Source organism: Lepidochelys kempii, chromosome 2 (assembly GCF_965140265.1).
Source record: "Lepidochelys kempii isolate rLepKem1 chromosome 2, rLepKem1.hap2, whole genome shotgun sequence".
In the NCBI taxonomy this organism is placed as follows: domain Eukaryota; kingdom Metazoa; phylum Chordata; order Testudines; family Cheloniidae; genus Lepidochelys; species Lepidochelys kempii.
In genome coordinates, this window is record NC_133257.1 from 169,159,594 (window position 1) to 169,185,632 (window position 26,039).

The following is a 26,039-nucleotide window of genomic DNA, read 5'->3' on the forward strand; positions in this document are numbered from 1 at the left end:
CATCCGGCAGGTCCCTCTGGCTCCTAGGGGTGGGGTAGGCTGCTCCCCCAACTGATCACGTCAAAAGTGGCGCTGGGGCTGGGGAGCAGTTCCCCTGCGTGCCCCCCATCCTGGGTTACCTGCTGTGGTGCAGGCGGCCCTTGTTGCGCCCCCCTGCCCTAGCTCACCTCTGCCTCCCTGGGCCTGAGTGTGAAGCCGCCCGCCTGCTTCTCAGCCCGCCCTGGCTTCCTGCGCTAACAGCTGATTTGCGGAAAGCTCGGGGGGGGGGTGGGGGGAGGCGGAGAAGCAGAGCGGGACGGTGCTTTCAGGGGAGGAGGCGGAGCAGAGGTGAGCTGGGGCCAGGGGCGGGGAGCTGCTGGTGAGTGCTTTGCACCCACCAAATTTTCCCCAGGGGTGCTCCAGGGCTGGAACACCCTTGCGGAACAACCGGTTCTAAAAGGGCTTCTAAATTTAACAACCGGTTCTAGCGAACCGGTGCAAACTGGATCCAGCTCACCACTGGTTACAGACACTTCTCTCTGTCCCTCCACCCTAATCCAAGTCTGACCGCTCCAACCTGTTCCTCTCCCAGTCCTCTCCACCCCGGCCCTTTGTCCCAGTACCATTTTTCTTGGCCAGCCAATCCTAGTCTCCCCCTCGCAGCTTCCTGTCCAAATTCCAGTTCCACACCCAATTCCCAGTCCCAAGCTCCTCGTCCAGCCAGTTCCAGTTCCCCCGACCCTAATTTTTTGTCTCTAGTCTTTTTACCCAGCCAGTCCCAGTTCTGCTTTGCACTCCAGCTCCTCATCAGACCTATCTGGCATCTGTCCCCATTCCTCCACCGACTGGTTCCCAGTCCCAGTGTCCTTGTCCAGCCAGTTCCAGTCTCCTCCCTTCCCTTCAGACCTGCTTTATCATAGAATCATAGAATATCAGGGTTGGAAGGGACCCCAGAAGGTCATCTAGTCCAACCCCCTGCTTGAAGCAGGACCAATTCCCAGTTAAATCATCCCAGCCAGGGCTTTGTCAAGCCTGACCTTAAAAACCTCTAAGGAAGGAGATTCTACCACCTCCCTAGGTAACGCATTCCAGTGTTTCACCACCCTCTTAGTGAAAAAGTTTTTCCTAATATCCAATCTAAACCTCCCCCCCTGCAACTTGAGACCATTACTCCTCGTTCTGTCATCTGCTACCATTGAGAACAGTCTAGAGCCATCCTCTTTGGAACCCCCTTTCAGGTAGTTGAAAGCAGCTATCAAATCCCCCCTCATTCTTCTCTTCTGCAGGCTAAACAATCCCAGCTCCCTCAGCCTCTCCTCATAAGTCATGTGTTCTAGACCCCTAATCATTTTTGTTGCCCTTCGCTGGACTCTCTCCAATTTATCCACATCCTTCTTGTAGTGTGGGGCCCAAAACTGGACACAGTACTCCAGATGAGGCCTCACCAATGTCGAATAGAGGGGAACGATCACGTCCCTCGATCTGCTCGCTATGCCCCTACTTATACATCCCAAAATGCCATTGGCCTTCTTGGCAACAAGGGCACACTGCTGACTCATATCCAGCTTCTCGTCCACTGTCACCCCTAGGTCCTTTTCCACAGAACTGCTGCCTAGCCATTCGGTCCCTAGTCTGTAGCTGTGCATTGGGTTCTTCCGTCCTAAGTGCAGGACCCTGCACTTATCCTTATTGAACCTCATCAGATTTCTTTTGGCCCAATCCTCCAATTTGTCTAGGTCCTTCTGTATCCTATCTCTCCCCTCCAGCGTATCTACCACTCCTCCCAGTTTAGTATCATCCGCAAATTTGCTGAGAATGCAATCCACACCATCCTCCAGATCATTTATGAAGATATTGAACAAAACCGGCCCCAGGACCGACCCTTGGGGCACTCCACTTGATACCGGCTGCCAACTAGACATGGAGCCATTGATCACTACCAGTTGAGCCCGACAATCTAGCCAGCTTTCTACCCACCTTATAGTGCATTCATCCAGCCCATACTTCCTTAACTTGCTGACAAGAATACTGTGGGAGACAGTGTCAAAAGCTTTGCTAAAGTCAAGAAACAATACATCACCTGCTTTCCCTTCATCCACAGAACCAGTAATCTCATCATAAAAGGCAATTAGATTAGTCAGGCATGACCTTCCCTTGGTGAATCCATGCTGGCTGTTCCTGATCACTTTCCTCTCATGCAAGTGCTTCAGGATTGATTCTTTGAGGACCTGCTCCATGATTTTTCCAGGGACTGAGGTGAGGCTGACTGGCCTGTAGTTCCCAGGATCCTCCTTCTTCCCTTTTTTAAAGATTGGCACTACATTAGCCTTTTTCCAGTCATCCGGGACTTCCCTGGTTCGCCACGAGTTTTCAAAGATAATGGCCAATGGCTCTGCAATCACAGCCGCCAATTTCTTCAGCACTCTCGGATGCAACTCGTCCAGCCCCATGGACTTGTGCACGTCCAGCTTTTCTAAATAGTCCCTAACCACCTCTATCTCCACAGAGGGCTGGCCATCTCTTCCCCATTGTGTGATGCCCAGCGCAGCAGTCTGGGAGCTGACCTTGTTAGTGAAAACAGAGGCAAAAAAAGCATTGAGTACATTAGCTTTTTCCACATCCTCTGTCACTAGGTTGCCTCCCTCATTCAGTAAGGGGCCCACACTTTCCTTGGCTTTCTTCTTGTTGCCAACATACCTGAAGAAACCCTTCTTGTTACTCTTAACATCTCTTGCTAGCTGCAGCTCCAGGTGCGATTTGGCCCTCCTGATATCATTCCTACATGCCCGAGCAATATTTTTATACTCTTCCCTGGTCATATGTCCAACCTTCCACTTCTTGTAAGCTTCTTTTTTATGTTTAAGATCCGCTAGGATTTCACCATTAAGCCAAGCTGGTCGCCTGCCATATTTACTATTCTTTCCACTCATTGGGATGGCTTCCCCCATCCCGCGCTGTTTCTGTCACTAGTTCCCACTCCAGTCTCTGAGAACAACCAGTCCCCATCTCCCCTCCAAGCTAGCTCCCAGTCACCTTGCCCAATAAATTCAAGCCTCCCCATCACATCCTCTTCCCCAGCTCCCAGTCTCCTGACCCAACCAGTCTCAGTCTTCACTTTCTCTCTCCTTCCCAGTCCTCCTGCACTGAACTCTGTGACAGTTTCTCTCTTTCCTCTAATTTTAGTACCAGTCTCACCAAGCTTCTTGATCCAATCTATTCCTTTCCTTCCCCTCCCAGTCCTCCCTGATTCTGCTCTCCAACCTCTCTGCATTCAAGTTATGTGGCTTCCTCCTTCACACTGCCTGGACACCTGATATGGGGGTTGCGAGTCATTGAAAGCACAAGAGACAGGCTCCCTGCTTTCAATTCAGGTGCCCAGCCATGTGGGGATGGTGCATGCCCAGTCCAGACACGTGTATGAGCTGTGAGGGGATGGAGCATGCTCAGTGAGCACAGAATCTTTGGAGAATTTAGCAGCAAAATTCTATGACATTCTACTGAGCATATGTGAACTATGAAGTTTCAAAGACTTACAACTTTGTCAAATTTGAGCATATTTTTAGGGGACCAAAGGTACATCCCTGACACCCAGACCTCCTCATGCAAAATTTCAAGCCCCTGCTCCAAAGCATGGAGGTGCTAAAGCTTCTCAAAGAAGAAGTTGGAAGAATGTTAACATTGCAAACCAGTGTATTTTCCCTACCAGCCTGCATGGAAAATTTCAGCCCTAATGGCTGAAGTTTGAAAGTTATAAGGAGCTGAAAATGGGATCTTATAATGGCTCGTGTTAGGCAATCTTAGTCCTGGTCTACACTATGAGTTTAGGTTGAATTTAGTAGTGTTAGATAGATTTAACCCTGCACCCGTCAAAGCCATTTTTGTCAACTTAATGGGCTCTTAAAATCGATTTCTGTACTCCTCCCCGATGAGGGGATTAGCGCTGAAATCGACATCGCCGGGTCAAATTTGGGGTAGTGTGCACGCAGTTCGACAGTATTGGCCTCCGGGAGCTATCCCACGGTGCTCCATTGTGACTGCTATGGACAGCACTCTCAACTCGGATGCACTGGCCAGTGCATCCAGGAAAAGCCACGCAAACTTTTGGATTTCATTTCCTGTTTGGCCACCATGGCAAGCTGATCAGCACAGGTGACCGTGCAGATCTCATCAGCAGAGGTGATCATGGAGTCCCAGAATCACAAAAGAGCTCCAGCATGGACTGAATGGGAGGTACTGGATCTGATCGCTGTATGGGGAGATGAATCCGTGCTATCAGAACTCTGTTCCAAAAGACGAAATGCCAAAATATTTGAAAAAATCTCCAAGGGCATGAAGGACAGAGGCTATAACAGGGACCCACAGCAGTGCTGCATGAAACTTAAGGAGCTCAGGCAAGCCTACCAAAAAACCCAAGAGGCAAACGCCTGCTCGGGGTCAGAGCCCCAGACATGCCGCTTCTATGATGAGATGCATGCAATTCTAGGGGGTGCCCCTACAACTACCCCACACCTGTACGTGGACTCCTGCAAGGGAGTCTCACGCAACAGGGATGAGGATTCTGGGGACAAGGACAATGAGGAGAAGGGGGAGGTTAAAGATAGCGCACACCAGGCAAGCAGAGAAATGGTTCTCCCCAACAGCCAGGAACTGTTTATCACCCTGGAGCTAATACCCTCCCAGCCCGGGCTCCCGGACCTTGAAGGTGAAGAAGGCGAGTAAGTGTACCTTTGTAAATATAATACACGGTTTAAAAGCAAGCGTGTTTAAATGATTAATTTGCCCTGAAGACTTGGGATGCATTCGTGCCCAGTACAGCTAGTGGAAAAGTCTGTTAACATGTCTGGGGATGGAGCAGAAATCCTCCAGGGACATCTCAATGAACCTCTCCTGGAGGTACTCCCAAAGACCTTTGTCATAAATATAAAGGGAAGGGTAACCCCTTTGAAATCCCTCCTGGCCAGGGGAAAGCTCCTCTCACCTGTAAAGGGTTAAGAAGCTAAAGGTAACCTCGCTGGCACCTGACCAAAATGACCAATGAGGAGACAAGATACTTTCAAAAGCTGGGAGGAGGGAGAGAAACAAAGGGTCTGTGTCTGTCTGTAGTCGTCTTGGCCAGGGACAGAACAGGAATGGAGTCTTAGAACTTTTAGTAAGTAATCTAGCTAGGTATGTGTTAGATTATGATTCCTTTAATTGGCTGAGAAAAGAATTGTGCTGAATAGAATAACTATTTCTGTCTGTGTATCTTTTTTGTAACTTAAGGTTTTGCCTAGAGGGGTTCTCTATGTTTTTGAATCTAATTACCCTGTAAGATATCTACCATCCTGATTTTACAGGGGGGATTTCTTTATTTCTATTTACTTCTATTTTTTATTAAAAGTCTTCTTGTAAAACACTGAATGCTTTTTCATTGTTCTCAGATCCAAGGGTTTGGGTCTGTGGTCACCTATGCAAATTGGTGAGGCTTTTTATCCAACATTTCCCAGGAAAGGGGGGGTGCAAGTGTTGGGAGGATTGTTCATTGTTCTTAAGATCCAAGGGTCTGGGTCTGTAGTCACCTAGGCAAATTGGTGAGGCTTTTTACCAAACCTTGTCCAGGAAGTGGGGTGCAAGGTTTTGGGAAGTATTTTGGGGGGAAGGACGCGTCCAAACAGCTCTTCCCCAGTAACCAGTATTAGTTTGGTGGTGGTAGCGGCCAGTCCAAGGATAACGGGGGTAATATTTTGTACCTTGGGGAAGTTTTGACCTAAGCTGGTAAAGATAAGCTTAGGAGGTTTTTCATGCAGGTCCCCACATCTGTACCCTAGAGTTCAGAGTGGGGGAGGAACCGTGACAACCTTGCAAAAGGTTTCTGGGGAGGGCAGCCTTATTGCGTCCTCCATGGTAGGACACTTTACCACAGCAGGCCGGTAGCATGTAGTCTGGAATCATTGCATAAGAAAGCATGGTAGCGTGTGGTCCAGGTGTTTGCTGGCATTCAAGCAACACCCGTTCTTTATCTCTCTGTGTTATCCTCAGGAGACTGATATCATTCATGGTCACCTGGTTGAAATAGGGGAATTTTATTAAGGGGACATTCAGAGGTGGCTGTTCCTGCTGAGCTGTTTGCCTGTGGCTCAAAAGAAATCATCCCTGTTGTTAGCCACGTGGTGGCGGGAGGGGTGAAGCACTCATCCCAGAGAATCGGGTGTGTGGAGGCTTTAGCTGGGTTTGTGCTGCACATTAACCCGAAAACATCAGCCCCTCCTTTTAAATGGCCAGTGTGTCTTTTTCAATTTTACTCTCCCTTTTTTGCTCCCGCAGCTGCAAATGTTTCAACGCTGCCACTAGCATCTCCATCCCAGAGGCTAGCGCAGATAAGATGATGAAAAAAACGCACTCACAATCAAATGTTCTCTGAGCTCACGCAGTCCTCCCACACTGAAAGAACCCAGCAGAATGCATGGAGGCAGACAATGTCAGAGTCCAGGAAAGCACAAAATGAACGCGAGGACAGGAGGGGTGCGCGAAGGATAGATGGCTGGAGCAACAGGAGAGGTGTTGGCACCGTGATGAGAGGAGGCAGGATGCAAGGCTGATGCTACTGGAGGATCAAACTGATATGCTCCGGCGTATGGTTGCGGTGCAGGAAAGGCACAGACCGCCACTGCAGCCCCTATGTAATCAACCACCCTCCTCCCTAGATTCCACAGCCTCCTCACCCAGACGCCCAAGAAAGCGAGGGGGGCGCTCCAGGCACCCAACCACTCCACCCCAGAGGACTGCCCAAGCAAAAGAAGATTGGCATTCAAGAAGTTTTGAAGTGCAGTGTGGCTTTGTCCTTCCCTCCTCCCCCACCCCACCCGGTGCTTCCCTCCTCCCCTACCCCTCCCAGGCTACCTTGGCAGTTATTCCCCTAATTGTGTGATGAATTAATAAAGAATGCATGAATTTGAAACAACAATGACTTTATTGCCTCTGCAAGCAATGATCGAAGGGGGGAGGGGATGGCGGTTGGCTTACAGGGAAGTAGAGTGAACCAAGGGGGAGGGTTTTCATCAAGGAGAAACAAACAGAAGTGTCACACAGTAGCCTGGCCAGTCATGAAACTGGTTTTCAAAGCTACTCTGATGCGCACCGCGCCCTGCTGTGCTTTTATAATCGCCCTGGTGTCTGGCTGCGCGTAATCAGCGGCCAGGGGATTTGCCTCAACTTCCCACCCCGCCATAAACGTCTCCCCCTTACTCTCACAGATATTGTGTAGCACACAGCAAGCAGTAATAACAATGGGAATATTGGTTTCTCTGAGGTCTAATCGACTCAGTAAACTTTGCCAGCGAGCTTTTAAACGTCCAAATGCACATTCTACCACCATTCTGCACTTGCTCAGGGTGTAGCTGAACAGTTCCTGACTACTGTCCACGGTGCCTGTATATGGTTTCATGGGCCAGGTCATTAAGGGGTAGGCTGGGTCCCCAAGGATAACTATAGGCATTTCAACATCCCTAACCGTTATTTTCTGGTCTGGAAAGTAAGTCCCTTGCTGCAGCTGTTCAGATAGACCAGAGTTCCTGAAGATGGGAGCTGTCATAAATATAAAGGGAAGGGTAAACCCCTTTGAAATCCCTCCTGGCCAGGGGAAAGCTCCTCTCACCTGTAAAGGGTTAAGAAGCTAAAGGTAACCTCGCTGGCACCTGACCAAAATGACCAATGAGGAGACAAGATACTTTCAAAAGCTGGGAGGAGGGAGAGAAACAAAGGGTTTGTGGTCTGTCTGTAGTCGTCTTGGCCAGGGACAGAACAGGAATGGAGCCTTAGAACTTTTAGTAAGTAATCTAGCTAGGTATGTGTTAGATTATGATTTCTTTAAATGGCTGAGAAAAGAATTGTGCTGAATAGAATAACTATTTCTGTCTGTGTATCTTTTTTGTAACTTAAGGTTTTGCCTAGAGGGGTTCTCTATGTTTTTGAATCTAATTACCCTGTAAGATATCTACCATCCTGATTTTACAGGGGGGATTTCTTTATTTCTATTTACTTCTATTTTTTATTAAAAGTCTTCTTGTAAAACACTGAATGCTTTTTCATTGTTCTCAGATCCAAGGGTTTGGGTCTGTGGTCACCTATGCAAATTGGTGAGGCTTTTTATCCAACATTTCCCAGGAAAGGGGGAGTGCAAGTGTTGGGAGGATTGTTCATTGTTCTTAAGATCCAAGGGTCTGGGTCTGTAGTCACCTAGGCGAATTGGTGAGGCTTTTTACCAAACCTTGTCCAGGAAGTAGGGTGCAAGGTTTTGGGAAGTATTTTGGGGGGAAGGACGCGTCCAAACAGCTCTTCCCCAGTAACCAGTATTAGTTTGGTGGTGGTAGCGGCCATTCCAAGGATAACGGGGGTAATATTTTGTACCTTGGGGAAGTTTTGACCTAAGCTGGTAAAGATAAGCTTAGGAGGTTTTTCATGCAGGTCCCCACATCTGTACCCTAGAGTTCAGAGTGGGGGAGGAACCTTGACATGGTGGCGCAGCGGTGGGATTAACCTGAAATCATTTTGAGATCCAGTTGAGATTTTTTGAACTAGAAATACAGATTTTAAAAAGGAATTTTTAGGAAGTCCAGAAGGCAGCTTTGAAACTGAAAGCAGCTTGGTTTCTCTCTGCTTTGTGGCCAAGCAGAGACAAAAGGGGATTATCTTGTGAATTGCAGGTTTCATTTGCCTGGAGGCAGGGTACTTAACTCCTGCAGGGAAATTCACAGTCTTCCAACCCAGAGGTTTGTTTTTTTTTTCTTTTCTTCCTAAAAGTAAATAGGGGGTGTGTGCTCTACCCATTTGCCTGGAGACAAAAGTGGCAGGGTTTTTTTTTTTAGGATTTTGATTTTTTTTTTTTTGTTTTACAAGGAGCACAGGTTTGAAAAGGAATTTTTTTTCCGTTGGGCTGCTGGTAAGCAGGTTTCCAAGTAGTTGGAGGTTTTTTGCTTTGATTTGGGCCCAGAGCAGAGACAAGGGAATTGTCTTTTTCTGTAGGCTGACAATCACTATCAGCAAATAGGTATTCTATTCCAGCACAGCAAAATTTTACAGCCAAGTTTTGTTTATTTCTAAACCTCGGGTGTAAAGTTAGTTAAAAACAGAGAGGTTAGAATGACAAAATCCACGGCTCGACTAACGCTGGAATTAGCCAGATTTCAGGCTGCGGAAAGATAAAGGGAATATGAAAGACAGATAGAACTCATGCGACTGAAGAAGGAACAAGCAAGAGAGGCAGAACAACACCAAGCGGCTGCTCACAGGAGAGCTATGGAAGCAAGGGACAAAGAACTGGAGGAGAAGGAAAAAAGAGAGGAAATATGTGGAGGAGATGGAGAAGATAAAGGCTCAGCAGAATATCCCAACAAACCCTAGTAATCCTTCTCCAAGTACCACTTCCCATCCCAGAAAGTTCCCCACCTACAAGGCAGGTGATGATACTGAGGCCTTCTTAGAAAACTTCGAAAGGGCCTGCCTTGGGTACAACATCTCTACTGACCAATACATGGTAGAGCTGAGGCCGCAGCTCAGTGGACCCTTAGCTGAGGTGGCAGCTGAAATGCCTAAAGAACACATGAACAAGTATGAACTGTTTAAATCCAAGGCGAGAGTCAGAATGGGGATAACACCCGAGCAGTCTCGTCGGAGGTTCAGAGCCCTAAGGTGGAAACCAGACATGTCATTTACCCGACATGCCTACCACATTGTGAAACATTGGGATGCCTGGATATCAGGAGCAAGTGTTGAATCTCCAGTAAATTTGCCCTTCCTAATGCAAATGGAACAATTCTTAGAGGGTGTTCCTGAGGAAATAGAAAGATACATCCTAGATGGGAAACCCAAAACTGTAATCGAGGCAGGAGAGATTGGAGCCAGATGGGTGGAGGTGGCAGAGAAGAAGAAAACTGGTCGCAGTTGGAGCGGAGACCAGAAGGGACCACCCCAGACCACACCCTATTACCGGGGGCCGCCCAAAGCCCCACCTACCTCCCAAAGAACCCTCCAGACCCCTTATCGTCCCACCACCCCGTTCTCCAGCAACCCTCCTCGTCCCAGTGACCCGTCAGCTGGACGATGTTTTAAGTGTAACGAGCTGGGGCATGTAAAGGCCAACTGCCCCAAGAACCCCAACAGATTACAGTTCATTGCACCGGAATCACACCAGAGGTCCACAGGCCCAGATACCTCCCAGATACCCTTGGAGCGGAGGGAAACTGTGAGTGTGGGCAGGAAGAAGGTCACCGCGTGGAGGGACACCGGAGCACAAGTGTCAGCTATCCATGCTTCCTTAGTGGACCCCAATTTAATCAACCCAGAGATCCAAGTGACGATTCAACCCTTCAAGTCCAACTCTTTCAATTTGCCTACAGCCAAGTTGCCTGTCCAGTACAAGGGCTGGTCAGGAATGTGGACTTTTGCAGTCTATGATGATTATCCCATCCCCATGCTGTTGGGGGAAGACTTGGCCAATCATGTGAAGCAGGCCAAGAGGGTGGGAATGGTCACCCGCAACCAGGCTAAACAAGCCGTGAGGCCTAGCTCTGTTCCGGAAACTTCTATCAGGACCCAGTCAGAGGTGATGGACCTGGACCCCAGGCCAATGTCTGCAACAGCAGTAGTGGATCCAGTCCCAGAGACCCAGACGGAACCAGTCCCAGAACCGGAACCAGCCGAACAACCAACACCAGACCCCGTGTCAGCACTGAATCCAGTACTTGCAACCTCAACACCAGAGGGCCCCACCGAACCTGAACTGGCAGCAGCCGATAACCCTACACAAGAGGCTCAGCCGGAGCCTGAATCCCAACATAGTGCACCAGCGGAGAGCGGTTCACAGTCAACAGAAACAGCTCCATCCCCTATATCGCTTCCAGAGGGACCAAGCCTAGGTCCACAATCCCATGAGGAACTGATGTCTCCAGCATCAAGGGAACAGTTCCAGACCGAACAGGAAGCAGATGAAAGCCTCCAGAGAGCTTGGACGGCGGCACGGAGCAACCCACCGCCTCTCAGCTCTTCTAATCGATCCAGGTTTGTTGTAGAAAGAGGACTTTTATACAAGGAAACTCTTTCTGGGGGACACCAGGAAGACTGGCATCCTCAGAGACAGTTGGTAGTTCCAACTAAATACCGGGCCAAGCTCTTGAGCTTAGCCCATGATCACCCTAGTGGCCATGCTGGGGTGAACAGGACCAAAGACCGTTTGGGGGGGTCATTCCACTGGGAGGGAATGGGCAAGGATGTTTCTACCTATGTCCAGTCTTGTGAGGTGTGCCAAAGAGTGGGAAAACCCCAAGACCAGGTCAAAGCTCCTCTCCAGCCACTCCCCATCATTGAAGTTCCATTTCAGCGAGTAGCTGTGGATATTCTGGGTCCTTTTCCGAAAAAGACACCCAGAGGAAAGCAGTACATACTGACTTTCATGGATTTTGCCACCCGATGGCCGGAAGCAGTAGCTCTAAGCAACACCAGGGCTAAAAGTGTGTGCCAGGCACTAGCAGACATTTTTGCCAGGGTAGGTTGGCCCTCCGACATCCTCACAGATGCAGGGACTAATTTCCTGGCAGGAACTATGAAAAACCTTTGGGAAGCTCATGGGGTAAATCACTTGGTTGCCACTCCTTACCATCATCAAACAAATGGCATGGTGGAGAAGTTTAATGGAACTTTGGGGGCCATGATACGTAAATTCGTAAATGAGCACTCCAATGATTGGGACCTAGTATTGCAGCAGTTGCTCTTTGCCTACAGAGCTGTACCACATCCCAGTTTAGGGTTTTCCCCATTTGAACTTGTATATGGCCGTGAGGTTAAGGGGCCATTGCAGTTGGTGAAGCAGCAATGGGAGGGATTTACACCTTCTCCAGGAACTAACATTCTGGACTTTGTAACCAACCTACAAAACACCCTCCGAACCTCTTTAGCCCTTGCTAGAGAAAACTTACAGGATGCTCAAAAAGAGCAAAAAGCCTGGTATGATAAACATGCCAGAGAGCGTTCCTTCAAAGTAGGAGACCAGGTCATGGTCTTAAAGGCGCTCCAGGCCCATAAAATGGAAGCATCGTGGGAAGGGCCATTCGTGGTCCAGGAGCGCCTGGGAGCTGTTAATTATCTCATAGCATTCCCCACCTCCAACCGAAAGCCTAAGGTGTACCATATTAATTCTCTAAAGCCCTTTTATTCCAGAGAATTAAAGGTTTGTCAGTTTACAGCCCAGGGAGGAGACGACGCTGAGTGGCCTGAAGGTGTTTACTACGAAGGGAAATGTGCTGGTGGTGTGGAAGAGGTGAACCTCTCCATGACCCTTGGGCGTATGCAGCGACAGCAGATCCAGGAGCTGTGCACTAGCTACGCGCCAACGTTCTCAGCCACCCCAGGACTGACTGAACGGGCATACCACTCCATTGACACAGGTAATGCTCACCCAATTAGGGTCCACCCTTACCGGGTGTCTCCTCAAGCTAAAACTGCTATAGAACGGGAGATCCAGGATATGTTACAGATGGGTGTAATCCGCCCCTCTGAAAGTGCATGGGCATCTCCAGTGGTTCTAGTTCCCAAACCAGATGGGGAAATACGTTTTTGCGTGGACTACCGTAAGCTAAATGCTGTAACTCGCCCAGACAACTATCCCATGCCACGCACAGATGAACTATTAGAGAAACTGGGAAGGGCCCAGTTCATCTCTACCTTGGACTTAACCAAGGGGTACTGGCAGGTACCGCTAGATGAATCTGCCAAGGAAAGGTCAGCCTTCATCACACATCTCGGGCTGTATGAATTTAATGTACTCCCTTTCGGGCTGCGAAATGCACCCGCCACTTTCCAAAGACTTGTAGATGGTCTCCTAGCGGGATTAGGAGAATATGCAGTCGCCTACCTTGACGATGTGGCCATATTTTCGGATTCCTGGGCAGACCACCTGGAACATCTACAAAAAGTCCTTGAGCGCATAAGGGAGGCAGGACTAACTGTTAAGGCTAAGAAGTGTCAAATAGGCCTAAACAGAGTGACTTACCTTGGACACCAGGTGGGTCAAGGAACTATCAGCCCCCTACAGGCCAAAGTGGATGCTATCCAAAAGTGGCCTGTCCCAAAGTCAAAGAAACAGGTTCAATCCTTCTTAGGCTTGGCCGGTTATTACAGACGATTTGTACCGCACTACAGCCAAATCGCTGCCCCACTGACAGACCTAACCAAAAAGAAACAGCCAAATGCTGTTCAGTGGACCGGAAGGTGTCAGAAGGCCTTTAACAAGCTTAAAGCGACACTCATGTCTGACCCTGTACTAAGGGCCCCAGACTTTGACAAACCGTTCCTAGTAACCACAGATGCATCCGAGCGTGGTGTGGGAGCAGTTTTAATGCAGAAAGGACCTGATCAAGAATTCCACCCTGTAGTGTTTCTCAGCAAAAAACTGTCTGAGAGGGAAAGCAACTGGTCAGTCACTGAAAAAGAATGTTATGCCATTGTCTACGCTCTGGAAAAGCTACGCCCATATGTTTGGGGACGGCGTTTCCACCTGCAAACCGACCATGCTGCACTAAAGTGGCTTCACACCGTCAAAGAAACTAACAGAAAACTTCTTCGGTGGAGTTTAGCTCTCCAAGATTTTGATTTCGACATCCAACACATCTCAGGAGCTTCTAACAAAGTGGCTGATGCACTCTCCCGTGAAAGTTTCCCAGAATCAACTGGTTAAAATCGTCCTTGAGATGTGAAAAATATTGTTAGTCTTTATGTACTTGGTAGTATATTTAGAGATGCATGTGTCTTATTAACTCTGTTTTCCTAGAGCTCCAGGAAGAAATCCCAGCCAGTGTTTCACCCTAGCTGAGATTTGGGGGGCGTGTCATAAATATAAAGGGAAGGGTAAACCCCTTTGAAATCCCTCCTGGCCAGGGGAAAGCTCCTCTCACCTGTAAAGGGTTAAGAAGCTAAAGGTAACCTCGCTGGCACCTGACCAAAATGACCAATGAGGAGACAAGATACTTTCAAAAGCTGGGAGGAGGGAGAGAAACAAAGGGTTTGTGGTCTGTCTGTAGTCGTCTTGGCCAGGGACAGAACAGGAATGGAGCCTTAGAACTTTTAGTAAGTAATCTAGCTAGGTATGTGTTAGATTATGATTTCTTTAAATGGCTGAGAAAAGAATTGTGCTGAATAGAATAACTATTTCTGTCTGTGTATCTTTTTTGTAACTTAAGGTTTTGCCTAGAGGGGTTCTCTATGTTTTTGAATCTAATTACCCTGTAAGATATCTACCATCCTGATTTTACAGGGGGGATTTCTTTATTTCTATTTACTTCTATTTTTTATTAAAAGTCTTCTTGTAAAACACTGAATGCTTTTTCATTGTTCTCAGATCCAAGGGTTTGGGTCTGTGGTCACCTATGCAAATTGGTGAGGCTTTTTATCCAACATTTCCCAGGAAAGGGGGAGTGCAAGTGTTGGGAGGATTGTTCATTGTTCTTAAGATCCAAGGGTCTGGGTCTGTAGTCACCTAGGCGAATTGGTGAGGCTTTTTACCAAACCTTGTCCAGGAAGTAGGGTGCAAGGTTTTGGGAAGTATTTTGGGGGGAAGGACGCGTCCAAACAGCTCTTCCCCAGTAACCAGTATTAGTTTGGTGGTGGTAGCGGCCATTCCAAGGATAACGGGGGTAATATTTTGTACCTTGGGGAAGTTTTGACCTAAGCTGGTAAAGATAAGCTTAGGAGGTTTTTCATGCAGGTCCCCACATCTGTACCCTAGAGTTCAGAGTGGGGGAGGAACCTTGACAGGAGCGTCATGTACCTTTCCTGGCCATCCCATGTTGATGTTGGTGAAACGTTCCTTGTGATCCACCAGTGCTTGCAGCACCATTGAAAAGTACCCCTTGCGGTTTATGTACTGGCTGCCTTGGTGGTCCGGTCCCAAGAAAGGTATATGCTATATCCCCACCACAGTCAGGGAATCCCATTGCAGCAAAGCCATCCATTATGACCTGCACATTTCCCAGAGTCACTACCCTTGATAGCAGCAGCTCAGTGATTGCGCTGGCTACTTGCATCACAGCAGCCCCCACAGTAGATTTGCCCATTCCAAACTGATTCCCGACTGACTGGTAGCTGTCTGGCATTGCAAGCTTCCAGAGGGCTATCGCCACTTGCTTGTGAACTGTGAGGGCTACTCTCATCTTGGTATTCTTGTGCTTCAGGGCAAGGGAAAGCAAGTCACAAAGTTCCATGAAAGTTTCGTAGCCACTAGGAATCATCCCAGACCCGCAACACTATGCGGTCCCACCAGTCTGTGCTTGTTTCCCAGGCCCAGAATCGGTGTTCCATGGCATGAGCCTGCCCCATTGCCACCAGGATGGCCAAATTGCTGGGGCCCATGCTTTGAGAGAAGTCTATGTCCATGTCCTCATCACTCTCGTCACCGCGCTGCCATCGCCCCCTGCCTGCTTCTGGAGGTTCTGGTTCTGCATATACTGCATGATAATGTGCGAGGTGTTAACAATGCTCATAACTGCTGCTGTGATCTGAGCGGGCTCCATGCTTGCCGTGGTATGGCATCTGCAGGAGAGCAGAGTTGCAGGGGAAGCAGTAGTTGGATGACAAGTTTTGCAGACCTACTGCACCATCTGCTGCCAGGACACAACAGCTGAGCGGGCTGCACGCTTGCCGTGGTAAGGCAAGACAAGAGCAGCCGAGCAGAGTTGCAGCGGAAGCAGCGGATGACGAAGGTCATTTTGAGGACCTGTGAGACCACCAGGAGAGCAGAGTGGCAGTGGAAGCGGTGGATGATGATGGTCATATAGAGGACCTGCGAGGTAGATTCATAGCACCAGGAGAGCAGAGTGGAAGCGGAAGTGGTTGTTCGATGACAATAGTTTGCAGCCCTACTGCACCGTCTGCTGAAAGCAGTATGACGCGCGCACGGAAAAAAGGCACAAAACGATTGTCTGCCATTGCTTTCACGGAGGGAGGGGCGACTGACGACATGTACCCAAAACCACCTGCGACAATGTTTTTGCCCCATCAGGCATTGGGAGCTCAACCTACAATTCCAAGGGGCGGTGGAGACTGCGGGAGCTGTGGGATAGCTACCCACAGTGCAATGCTCTGAAAGTCGACGCTAGCCACGGTACTGTAGACGCACTCCGCCGACTTAATGCACTTAGTGGGTGTCAAGGTTCCTCCCCCACTCTGAACTCTAGGGTACAGATGTGGGGACCTGCATGAAAAACCTCCTAAGCTTATCTTTACCAGCTTAGGTCAAAACTTCCCCAAGGTACAAAATATTACACCCGTTGTCCTTGGACTGGCCGCTACCACCACCAAACTAATACTGGTTACTGGGGAAGAGCTGTTTGGACGCGTCCCTCCCCCCAAAATACTTCCCAAAACCTTGCACCCCACTTCCTGGACAAGGTTTGGTAAAAAGCCTCACCAATTTGCCTAGGTGACTACAGACCCAGACCCTTGGATCTTAAGAACAATGAACAATCCTCCCAACACTTGCACCCCCCTTTTCCTGGGAAATGTTGGATAAAAAGCCTCACCAATTTGCATAGGTGACCACAGACCCAAACCCTTGGATCTGAGAACAATGAAAAAGCATTCAGTGTTTTACAAGAAGACTTTTAATAAAAAATAGAAGTAAATAGAAATAAAGAAATCCCCCTGTAAAATCAGGATGGTAGATATCTTACAGGGTAATTAGATTCAAAAACATAGAGAACCCCTCTAGGCAAAACCTTAAGTTACAAAAAAGATACACAGACAGAAATAGTTATTCTATTCAGCACAATTCTTTTCTCAGCCATTTAAAGAAATCATAATCTAACACATACCTAGCTAGATTACTTACTAAAAGTTCTAAGACTCCATTCCTGTTCTGTCCCTGGCAAGAGCAGCATACAGACAGACACAGACCCTTTGTTTCTCTCCCTCCTCCCAGCTTTTGAAAGTATCTTGTCTCCTCATTGGTCATTTTGGTCAGGTGCCAGCGAGGTTACCTTTAGCTTCTTAACCCTTTACAGGTGAGAGGAGCTTTCCCCTGGCCAGGAGGGATTTCAAAGGGGTTTACCCTTCCCTTTATATTTATGACAGTGGGGACACACACAATTGACTATATAAAATCACTTTCTAAAAAATCCACTTCTATAAATTCAACCTAATTTCGTAGTGTAGACATGTAATAGGGAGTGCTACCAGCCCTGCCTAAAATAATTTCATAATAAGCAGTGAAACTGGTTGTGGAGCCTGCAAGGCTAGGGAGGAGGTGAGGATGGGGGTGTGGTAGGCAGGTACAATGTGCATCACACCCTCCTGCCACATGAAGAAACTGCAGCAAAGTTCATATGGCATGAGGCTGTATTATATTTCAACCAGCCCTCCCACCTTCTTGAGGATTTGAGGGGCAGTCCCTGTGGAAATCCCAGGCAGAGTGGATCCATTGGAGCCATGCACCCAGACCATAGTGGGAGGAAAGCAATGACAGAATTTGAGTAGGGGCTGGCGAGACTGGTGACAACACAAATGGGGATCTGAAAGAGGAGATAAGAGAGACAATGTGGAAGAAATGGAAATCAAAGACAACATAGTAGGGAGAAAAATACTGAAGAGTAAGAGAAAACAGAGAATAGAGTGTAAAAAAGAACAGAAAGGGAAGAAAAGACATAAATAAAGACTGGTTTCAGAGTGGTAGCCATGTTCATCTGTATCAGCAAAAACAACAAGGAGTCCTTGTGGCACCTAGTCTCTAAGGTGCCACAAGGACTCCTTGTTGTTTTTTTAAATAAAGACTGATAAACCATTTGTCTAGAAACAGCTCCTCTGACTAGTTAGTGAAAAGAGGTGGTGCATCCAGAAAAACCTGACTGAGGAACTAGAATATGCCAAGAGCAATGGGAAAATATCAAATCCTTGACACTTTGATACCCTCACATTAAGTTGAATGCAGACCAGATAGAGGAAAATTATATATGCAAATTCTGTATTAGGCCATGGAAACTTTGCAAAAGTCAGCTTACAAAGTGAAGCCATAGCAGGTTGGAAACTCTAACTATTAGCCAGAAACTGGTGTAGACTCTTGGTGTACCCCTCAAAGTACTTTGTGATTATGGATGCCAATTTTGGTTGGACGAATTCCTGGAGATATCATTACATGACATAATCTTTTATTAAAGATTAATCTTTCATTCTTGGAGACTCCAGACCAATCCTGGAGGGTTGGCAATCCTATTTATGATACACGAGGCCAAAGGCCCAGTGCCTTCTGCACCCAGAATCATGAACTAATAGCTTAGGCTTTGTCTACACTTGAAAGTTATATCTACATAGTTACGTCAGTCGGGTATGAAAAAACCACAGCTCTGACCAATGTAGCTATGCCAACATAGCATTGAGTGTAGACGCAGCTATGTGGACAGAAGAATGCTTCTGTTGAGGTAGCTATCATTGTTCAGGGAGCTGGTGTTCCGACAATGACAGAAAAAAAACCCTTCCGTCAGCGTAGGCTGAGTCTACTCTACAGGGGTATGCTGACATAGTCTCTGCAGCGCACACATATCCTCAGTAATGCATACCCTGGAGTGGCTCATTTCTGTTGGGAATATGGCTTAGTAAATTTAGGTTTAATCTTTAAAAAAAACAACAAGTCAGTTTTATGGAGGTTTATGTAACATATCCTTCCAGTAGGGAAATTAGTTCCCAGTGAAAGAATTGGAGAAAATAGGGAAATGTTATAAACATTTTTCCCCTAACAATTTGAATATATGAATAGTTTAATTTTTTCCTAACAATTTCTCTCTAAGATTCCCTGGGCTATGTAGTCCCCTTCTCCCCCTCCCATCCTCTCTGCAGAGAGTCAGATCTGTGAGGTTGTGGAAGGGAGCTGAAGGAGATTTTAACCAGTAGTGTAGTCAAGGGTAAACCGAGTTGCCCACTTCTCATTTGGGGAATATGGAGTTTAGTTTAGGTTAGTTTACCTACTTCTTTTTTTACTCCTACACCACTGTTTTAAACTGACCCATCCCACACAATGTGACAAATCACCCTTTCAAAATCAATTCACTGTCTTTTAGAAAAACTAAATGTTCATTAAGCAACAGTTTTTCATTTGGCTTTAACAAGAGACAATGGCTGAAAAAGCAGATTGGCATTTTGGACAGTTTAGCCATGCGCTCTCCCCACATCTCACTGGTTCTAACTGTCCTCAGAAAGTACTTGGGTTACCTTTGTTCTCCTATTATCCCTCCCCGTATTTAACACACTTGGTGTAGGGATGATGAGGTTGCAGCCATGCCCCAGAGAGTGCTGATGATCAGCTATGACATCATCAGAAAGGCCCAGCTGGCTCTGCAGATTGTGGCTTTGGACAATCAGTGTCCCCAGACCAATACTCCACAGTATTACTCAGAAGTATTTCTGCCAGATTACATGGGACTTAACCTCTTTGTACCAATAATACAGAGCAATTACTTGACTATGGTGATATTTGCTGGAGTCACTGCAAGATTCAAACAGGATGTGTTTTAGAATCATTCAACAGTTTGTTTTAGCACGTGCAGAAAACATTTTCTTTTTATTTGGACACCAGCCCCTTCGTGATAAAAGCGCAACCCAAGACACAATGAAGTAAACTGTAATACACTAATCTCTCTCTCTCTCTCTCTAGATATATGTTAGGGCTTTTGATTAATCACAGTTAACTCACGCGCTTAACTCAAAAATATTAATCACGATTAAAAAAATAATCGCAATTAATTGCAGTTTTAATCGCAGTGTTAATAGAATACCAATTGAAATTTATTAAATATTTTGGATGCTTTTCTAAATTTTTATATATATTGTATTTTGTGTTGTAATTGAAATAAAAATGTGTGTATTATTTTTTATTTTAAATATTTGCACTGTAAAAATGATAAACAAAAGAAATAGTATTTTTCAATTCACCTCATACAAGTACTGTAGTACAACCTGTGTCATGAACGTGCAATTTACAAATGTAGATTTTTGTTTTGTTACATAACTGCACTTAAAAACAAAACAATGTAAAACTTCAGAGCCTACAAGTCCACTCAGTCCTACTTCTTGTTCAGCCAATCGCTAAGACAAACAAGTTTGTTTACATTTACAGGCAATAATGTTGCCCTCTTCTTATTTAGACTGTCACCAGAAAGTGACAACAGGCATTTATATGGCACTTTTGTAGCCGGCATTGCAAGGTATTTACATGCCAGATGTGCTAAACATTCGTATGCCCCTTCATGCTTTGGCATGTGTTGTAATTGAAATCAAGATATCTGATAATGTAGAAAATATCCAAAAATAAATGGCATTCTATTATAATTTAACAGTGCAATTAATCCCGCAATAATCGTGATTAATAAAATTAATTATGAGATTAATCACACGGTTAACAATAATATAATACCATTTATTTAAATAGTTTTGAAAAATACTATTTCTTTCATTTATCATTTTTACAGTGCAAATATTTGTAATAATAATATACACTTTGATTTCAATTACAACACAGTATACAATATATATATGAAAATGTAGAAAGACATCCAAAATATTTAATAAATTTCAATTGGTATTCTATTGTTTAACAGTGGGATTAAAACTGTGATTAATTGCGATTAATTTTTTTAATCACGATTAATTTTTTTGAGTTACTCACATGAGTTAACTGTGATTAATCAACAATCCTAATATATATAAATCCACAAATATTGTCAAATTCACAAGGCATGTTTCAACACCACTGTCTTCATGATTGGCTTTAATACTGTGTCCCTCCCTCCTTCTGTCTGCATTTTGTCCTTATAGGGCCACACCCTTTAATCAGATGCATACAGATGGACCCCTGCACCCACAGACACCTAGGGCCTTGGGCTCCAATCTTGCAAACACTTACGTACGTGATTAACTTTACTTCAGCAAGTAGTGCCATGAGTTTACGATAGTAAAGTTTTTGCAGCACTGAAGCATTACATGGTAAGCTCTTCAGAGCAGAGAACTTTTCCTCTTGCATCTGTGTGAAGTGCCTCCCACATTTTAGGTGCCAGCTAAGTAAATAAAAAATATCTGAGGGCTAACCATTAATCTTTGACACTCAGTTTCTTATACCAACACAAATCTAAAGAAAGAATGAGATAATTGGATTGAAATATTTGTTCAAAATTCCAAAATACATGGGATGAAATTCTGGCACCATTCAAGTCAATGGTAAAGCTCTCATTGACTTCAGTTGAGTCAGGGTTTCATGCACAGTCTACACTCGATTTTCCAGTATAAGTATACTGGTATAAAGAAAAGGAGGACTTGTGGCACCTGAGAGACTAACAAATTTATTTGAGCAACAGCTTTCGTGAGCTACAGCTCACTTCATTGTAGCTCACGAAAGCTTATGCTCAAATAAATTTGTTAGTCTCTCAGGTGCCACAAGTCTTCCTTTTCTTTTTGCGGATACAGACTAACACGGTTGCTACTCTGAAACCTGTCTTTATACTGGTATAGTTATTCTGGCAAACCCTTCTAAATTAGACACAGCTTATACTTCAAGAGTGCTGGTGTCTGAACTAAATAAAACTATACCTGCCAATGCACTTTTTTGCCAGTATAACTGAGTCCACACTAAGGCTTTTCCCAGGACAAAAATGTTGGAAAGAAATCACGTGCCTAACTGATATTACAATAGCAGTGAAAGTTTTGAGCTTAGACCTGGCCGCAGTCCACATATGTGCTGTAGAGTTTTACTATTTAAAACATTAGGTTATGAAATGAAAAACATGCTATTTGGGAGGAGTTAAAAGTGGTACATTTATATACCTTCAAAGTAGATACTGAAATTAGTTTTGGTTCTTACTTTGATGACTGTTCATCCTCAGTCTTCTTCTCAGCTGTTATACCAGGTGCCATTTTATACAGTTAGACCTGAAGGAAGAAAACAGTGTATGGTACTTCAGTGACAAAATAAGGCCCTGATCCTGCAAAGATCTACATGCATGCTTAATTTTACACACTGCTTAGTCCCATTTTAAAATTAGTTTCATTAATTGTAACGCAGATGTTGCATCTAGTCTACATAGTCATTACTCTTAACTATAAAACATTAAATAAATACATTAATAATAAGGTCCACACATAATACAGCTCCTTCAAAAATGGTGAAATTTCAACAATTTTTTAAAATATGCATTTATCCAAAATTAAAATGGACAATTTTACAGCTGATGCCAGCGGGTTAAATATCTCTGCATCAAAACTTGAACTACACAAAGACATTTTTTGTCATTCTTATGCAAAACACATTCTGTATGACTAAGACAAATTATAAAATGTCGTAAAGGAAGTTCTGCATCATTGCTGAGCCCAAATGAGTACACAAATAAATGGGAGGTGAACACTATTGAGTCAAATCTCTTCCTTAAAGAAACACTCAACCTAATGACTGCAATAGAAGGAAAGAGTCAGATTTTGCAACAAAATTACAAAATATTTTTTTTCCGAGAAAGAAACACACAAGATCTGATGAAAAAAGCCCGAATATTTACATGTGGGAAAAGAGAAGTGTGTTGCCCCTTTTTGACCCCAGTGGCTAGTTAAAAGTTTGGGGCCCTGGGGATGTTCCAGTTGGAAGCAGAAATTGATTGTCTAGTATTTTTCTTGATGCAGCCTGTTTACTTACAAGGAATGAGCAAAGTCCCTATGTCTTTGAATGTGGAAGGAACCAAGAACGAAAGGGGCAATTTCTTAGGCTATGTCTACACTATGGACCTTACAATGACACAGATGTACTGCTGCAGCCGTGCCGCTGTAAGGTCTCCTGTGTAACTGCTCTATGCCAGCGGGAGAGAGCTCTCCTGTCGAAATAATTAAACCACCCCCAATGAGTAGTGGTAGCTTTGTCGGCGGGAGAGCATCTCCCACTCACATAGCACTCAGCTTTTGTGAGTGAAACATGTCGGTTGGGATAAAAACTTTGCCAACAGAAGTACTAGTGAAGACAAAGCCCTAGTCTACACCCCCCACGCTATGTGAGCCAACACCAGACCCCAAAGTGCTCTCTCTAACTTTTTTTCCCAGGGTCACACTGTGATTAGTGGCTCGGAGCTCCTACTTGGCTTTCTTGCCTCTCCCTCTGTCTGTCCTCAGTTTGTATGTGATCTCTAGACACACACACACACATACACATCTGTCCTCACTTTGTCTGTGATCTCTTTCTCTACACACACACACACAACCTACCCATAAAAATATTCAGACAAAAGTTCCCGGGCAGGTTCACACAGGGCAGGTTGTTTTAGGCGGGGGCTTATGTTCACAGTTATGTTAACTGGGGTTTTAACTCAACTTATAACAAGTTTTACCCCGCTCATAACAAATTATTGAGTATTGGGAATGTGTTGATGCTTAGAGGAATGGTTTTTCCTTTATTTAGGGTAATCAGCTTTATCAAAAGAAACTATATTAAAATGCATAGAGACATTGCAGTAAACTATAAGAGTACTGGGTCAAATTTCATCACCAGTTACACTGATCCAACCCCATGGACTTGCCTCTGTTATTATAGTCAGGCATCATTACAAGTGCTTAACAGAGGAAGATATCACTGTTAAATGGGTTAATATCTGCATAAAGTCATGCTACACTTTTAGGCAATTTTTGATCCAAGTATGTGAGAGAACTGGAATTGTATTATTTCCAATAATAAGAATGTATAATTGTATAACTAATATATTATACTTATGTATCTAGGCTACATTTGATCCCAGTTGGAGAAGAAGACTTTCACATTCTGTTTAGTGCCTAAACTGATGAATGAATAAATGATTTTTGAAGTAAATTTACAACAATTTAAATTATTTTCAGGACTTTTAATTTTGGATCTTTAATCCTCTTTACTAATGGAATCAATATTCACTTCAATACGCTAGTGTGTTATAGATCGCTAGATGCATAGATTAATACAAGCTACTAAAATAGAAAATATTACTTAAAAGAAAAGGAGTACTTGTGGCACCTTAGAGACGAACCAATTTATTAGAGCATAAGCTGCCACAAGTACTCCTTTTCTTTTTGCGAATACAGACTAACACGGCTGTTACTCTGAAACCTGTCATTACTTAAAAGAAAAATTTTCATTTAAGATAGCCATGGAAACTGTTTTAACAATCTTCCTTTTCTATGATACAATTTACATTAGATAGGTGTTAAGAAATTATTGTTTTCTGAAGAAGGTACACAGTATATAGTACAAAACAGGTGCAAATTTCAAAACTAGAAGTAGATTCCCTATTTTAATCAGTGTTCAGATTTGATGATTAATATTTTACAACTATGCAAAGCCCATAATTTTTACTGTGGCTTTCTTTGATTAATGTCTTATCAGTACTTTTTTAAAAATAGGAGCTAACTCTCAGGTTCTGCTCTATCTCCTGTTAAACTCATTGGAATGACTCCTGCTGACCTTAACAGGAGTTGGTTAAGCCCTCAATTTTCAGTGTGAGCATATTTTTATCTCATCCTTAAGTGATTGCTTCCATTATATAGCACTTCTGCAATAGGCTTTCCGTTCATATTGTATGCCTACTTCTGTATCACTCAGATAATGACAGTTCAGTATGGGTTTCTTCACATGAGGAACCCCTAGCTGATCTGTTAGTCTAATTGTGAAACACGGGTATACTTTGCTCCAAAGAAAAACTACCTCCCCGGCCAAACAGCTGACCCCATAAAGCTCTCTCTACCAGTACCAGCACAAATTCTGGCATTTCATAAAAGAACAGTACAGTGCTGTTGGTTTCAAGATTCATCTCCTCATCAGCAAGGGGAGGGACAAAGAAATGAAATCCCAGTTCCCACAAGGGGCTTCCAGTACCGGATTTTTAACTAGGAATGATGAATATTGGGCACAATAGCAACCGACACACTAGGCATCTCTCCGCCCAGTTAAAGGGGGGCATTGCTTGGCTTCCGTTGCACCAGCTGTAACCTACCTTGCGGGGAAGGAGAAGCCGAACTCCAGCGGCTGCCCAATTCCAGCGGCTCTCAACGGTATCTGAATGGCGCAAGCTAGTGCGCCGGTTTCCAAGCTGGGAAGGAAACAGGGGAGTCAGGTCTCTGGCAGAGGTGGGTGCCGCTGCTGGACCAAGCTCCGGGACGAGGGAGCGGCAGGAGGTGGGCGAGCAGCATATGCCCTTAGCAACGGCACGGCTCCTTTTCACTCCTCCCTGGCTGCGGAAACCGAGTGCCGTGAGTAAGCACCTTGCTCTGTGCCCTCAGTGCCCTTTCCTGGCACCGCCCCGCCGCCGCCGCCGCTCGGGCTCCTCCTGGCCCCCGGGAAGGGCACGTAGCCCCGCCCCAGCGCCGCGGCGGCGGCTCTTGCCCGGCCGCCTCTCGCAGCCCGAGCCGTGCGGAGAAGGGGTTTCCTCCGTGCCCCGCGCTCACCTGCGGCAGGTGAGGGAGCCGGCGGCGGCGGCTGCTGCGGCGCCTCTCGGGTCGCGACCGGCTGGGGGCTCCGGTCTCCCTGCGTCCCCGTCGCCGCTGCCTTCTCCAGCTGCTGCTGCTGTTCCCACGGTCACCGGGCTGCCGCCGCCGCCGCGGGGGACACTGCACGGCGCGGCGGCGGTGTCTGGGGAGAGGCGGGTCGGGCTGAGCTGCCTGTTTCTCCCGCCCAGGCTGAGCAATGCTGGAAAAGCCGGGCCGGAGACGTGAGAGAGTGACAGGGCGTGGAGGGTTTCAGCCGGTGGTTCCCAGGATGTCTCTGTGACGCGTGTGTGGGCGGGCAACAAAGAGTGTGTCGTGTGTGTGTGTGTGTGTAAAGCAGGACAGTTGCGTGTTTCATTCTCTGTGCATGCTGCAACTGTGGGTCACCATGCTTGTGCAAGTAACTGTGGGTCACAGAAAGTGTGCGAGTCTGTGTGGACTTGGGAGTGTTAATTACGTATGTGATACGATGGGTATATATTCAATTTATTGTGTAACAGGAAGCATGTGTGTTTACAAGTGTATATAAGTGTGTGTTTAAAACTGTATATACCCCACTACACATACAATCACCC

General features: G+C 45.8%; 1 protein-coding gene across 2 annotated transcripts in view; it reads right to left on the reverse strand.

The window, feature by feature from the left end:
• UPP1 (uridine phosphorylase 1) overlaps positions 1–25,724 on the reverse strand; it is a 43,000-nt gene extending 17,276 nt beyond the window's left edge. The window contains exons 1-3 of one of the 2 annotated variants that reach the window (XM_073332732.1): positions 25,426–25,724; positions 24,975–25,070; positions 21,842–21,909 (exon numbers count right to left, since the gene is read on the reverse strand). In XM_073332732.1, the coding sequence (XP_073188833.1) occupies positions 21,842–21,894 (53 nt within the window). In that variant the 5' untranslated portion in view covers positions 21,895–21,909; positions 24,975–25,070; positions 25,426–25,724. Of the gene's footprint in view, positions 1–21,841; positions 21,910–24,974; positions 25,404–25,425 lie in introns of those variants that run through there. The other variant, XM_073332731.1, reaches the window with a different exon arrangement.
• Positions 25,725–26,039: the final 315 nt, after the last annotated feature.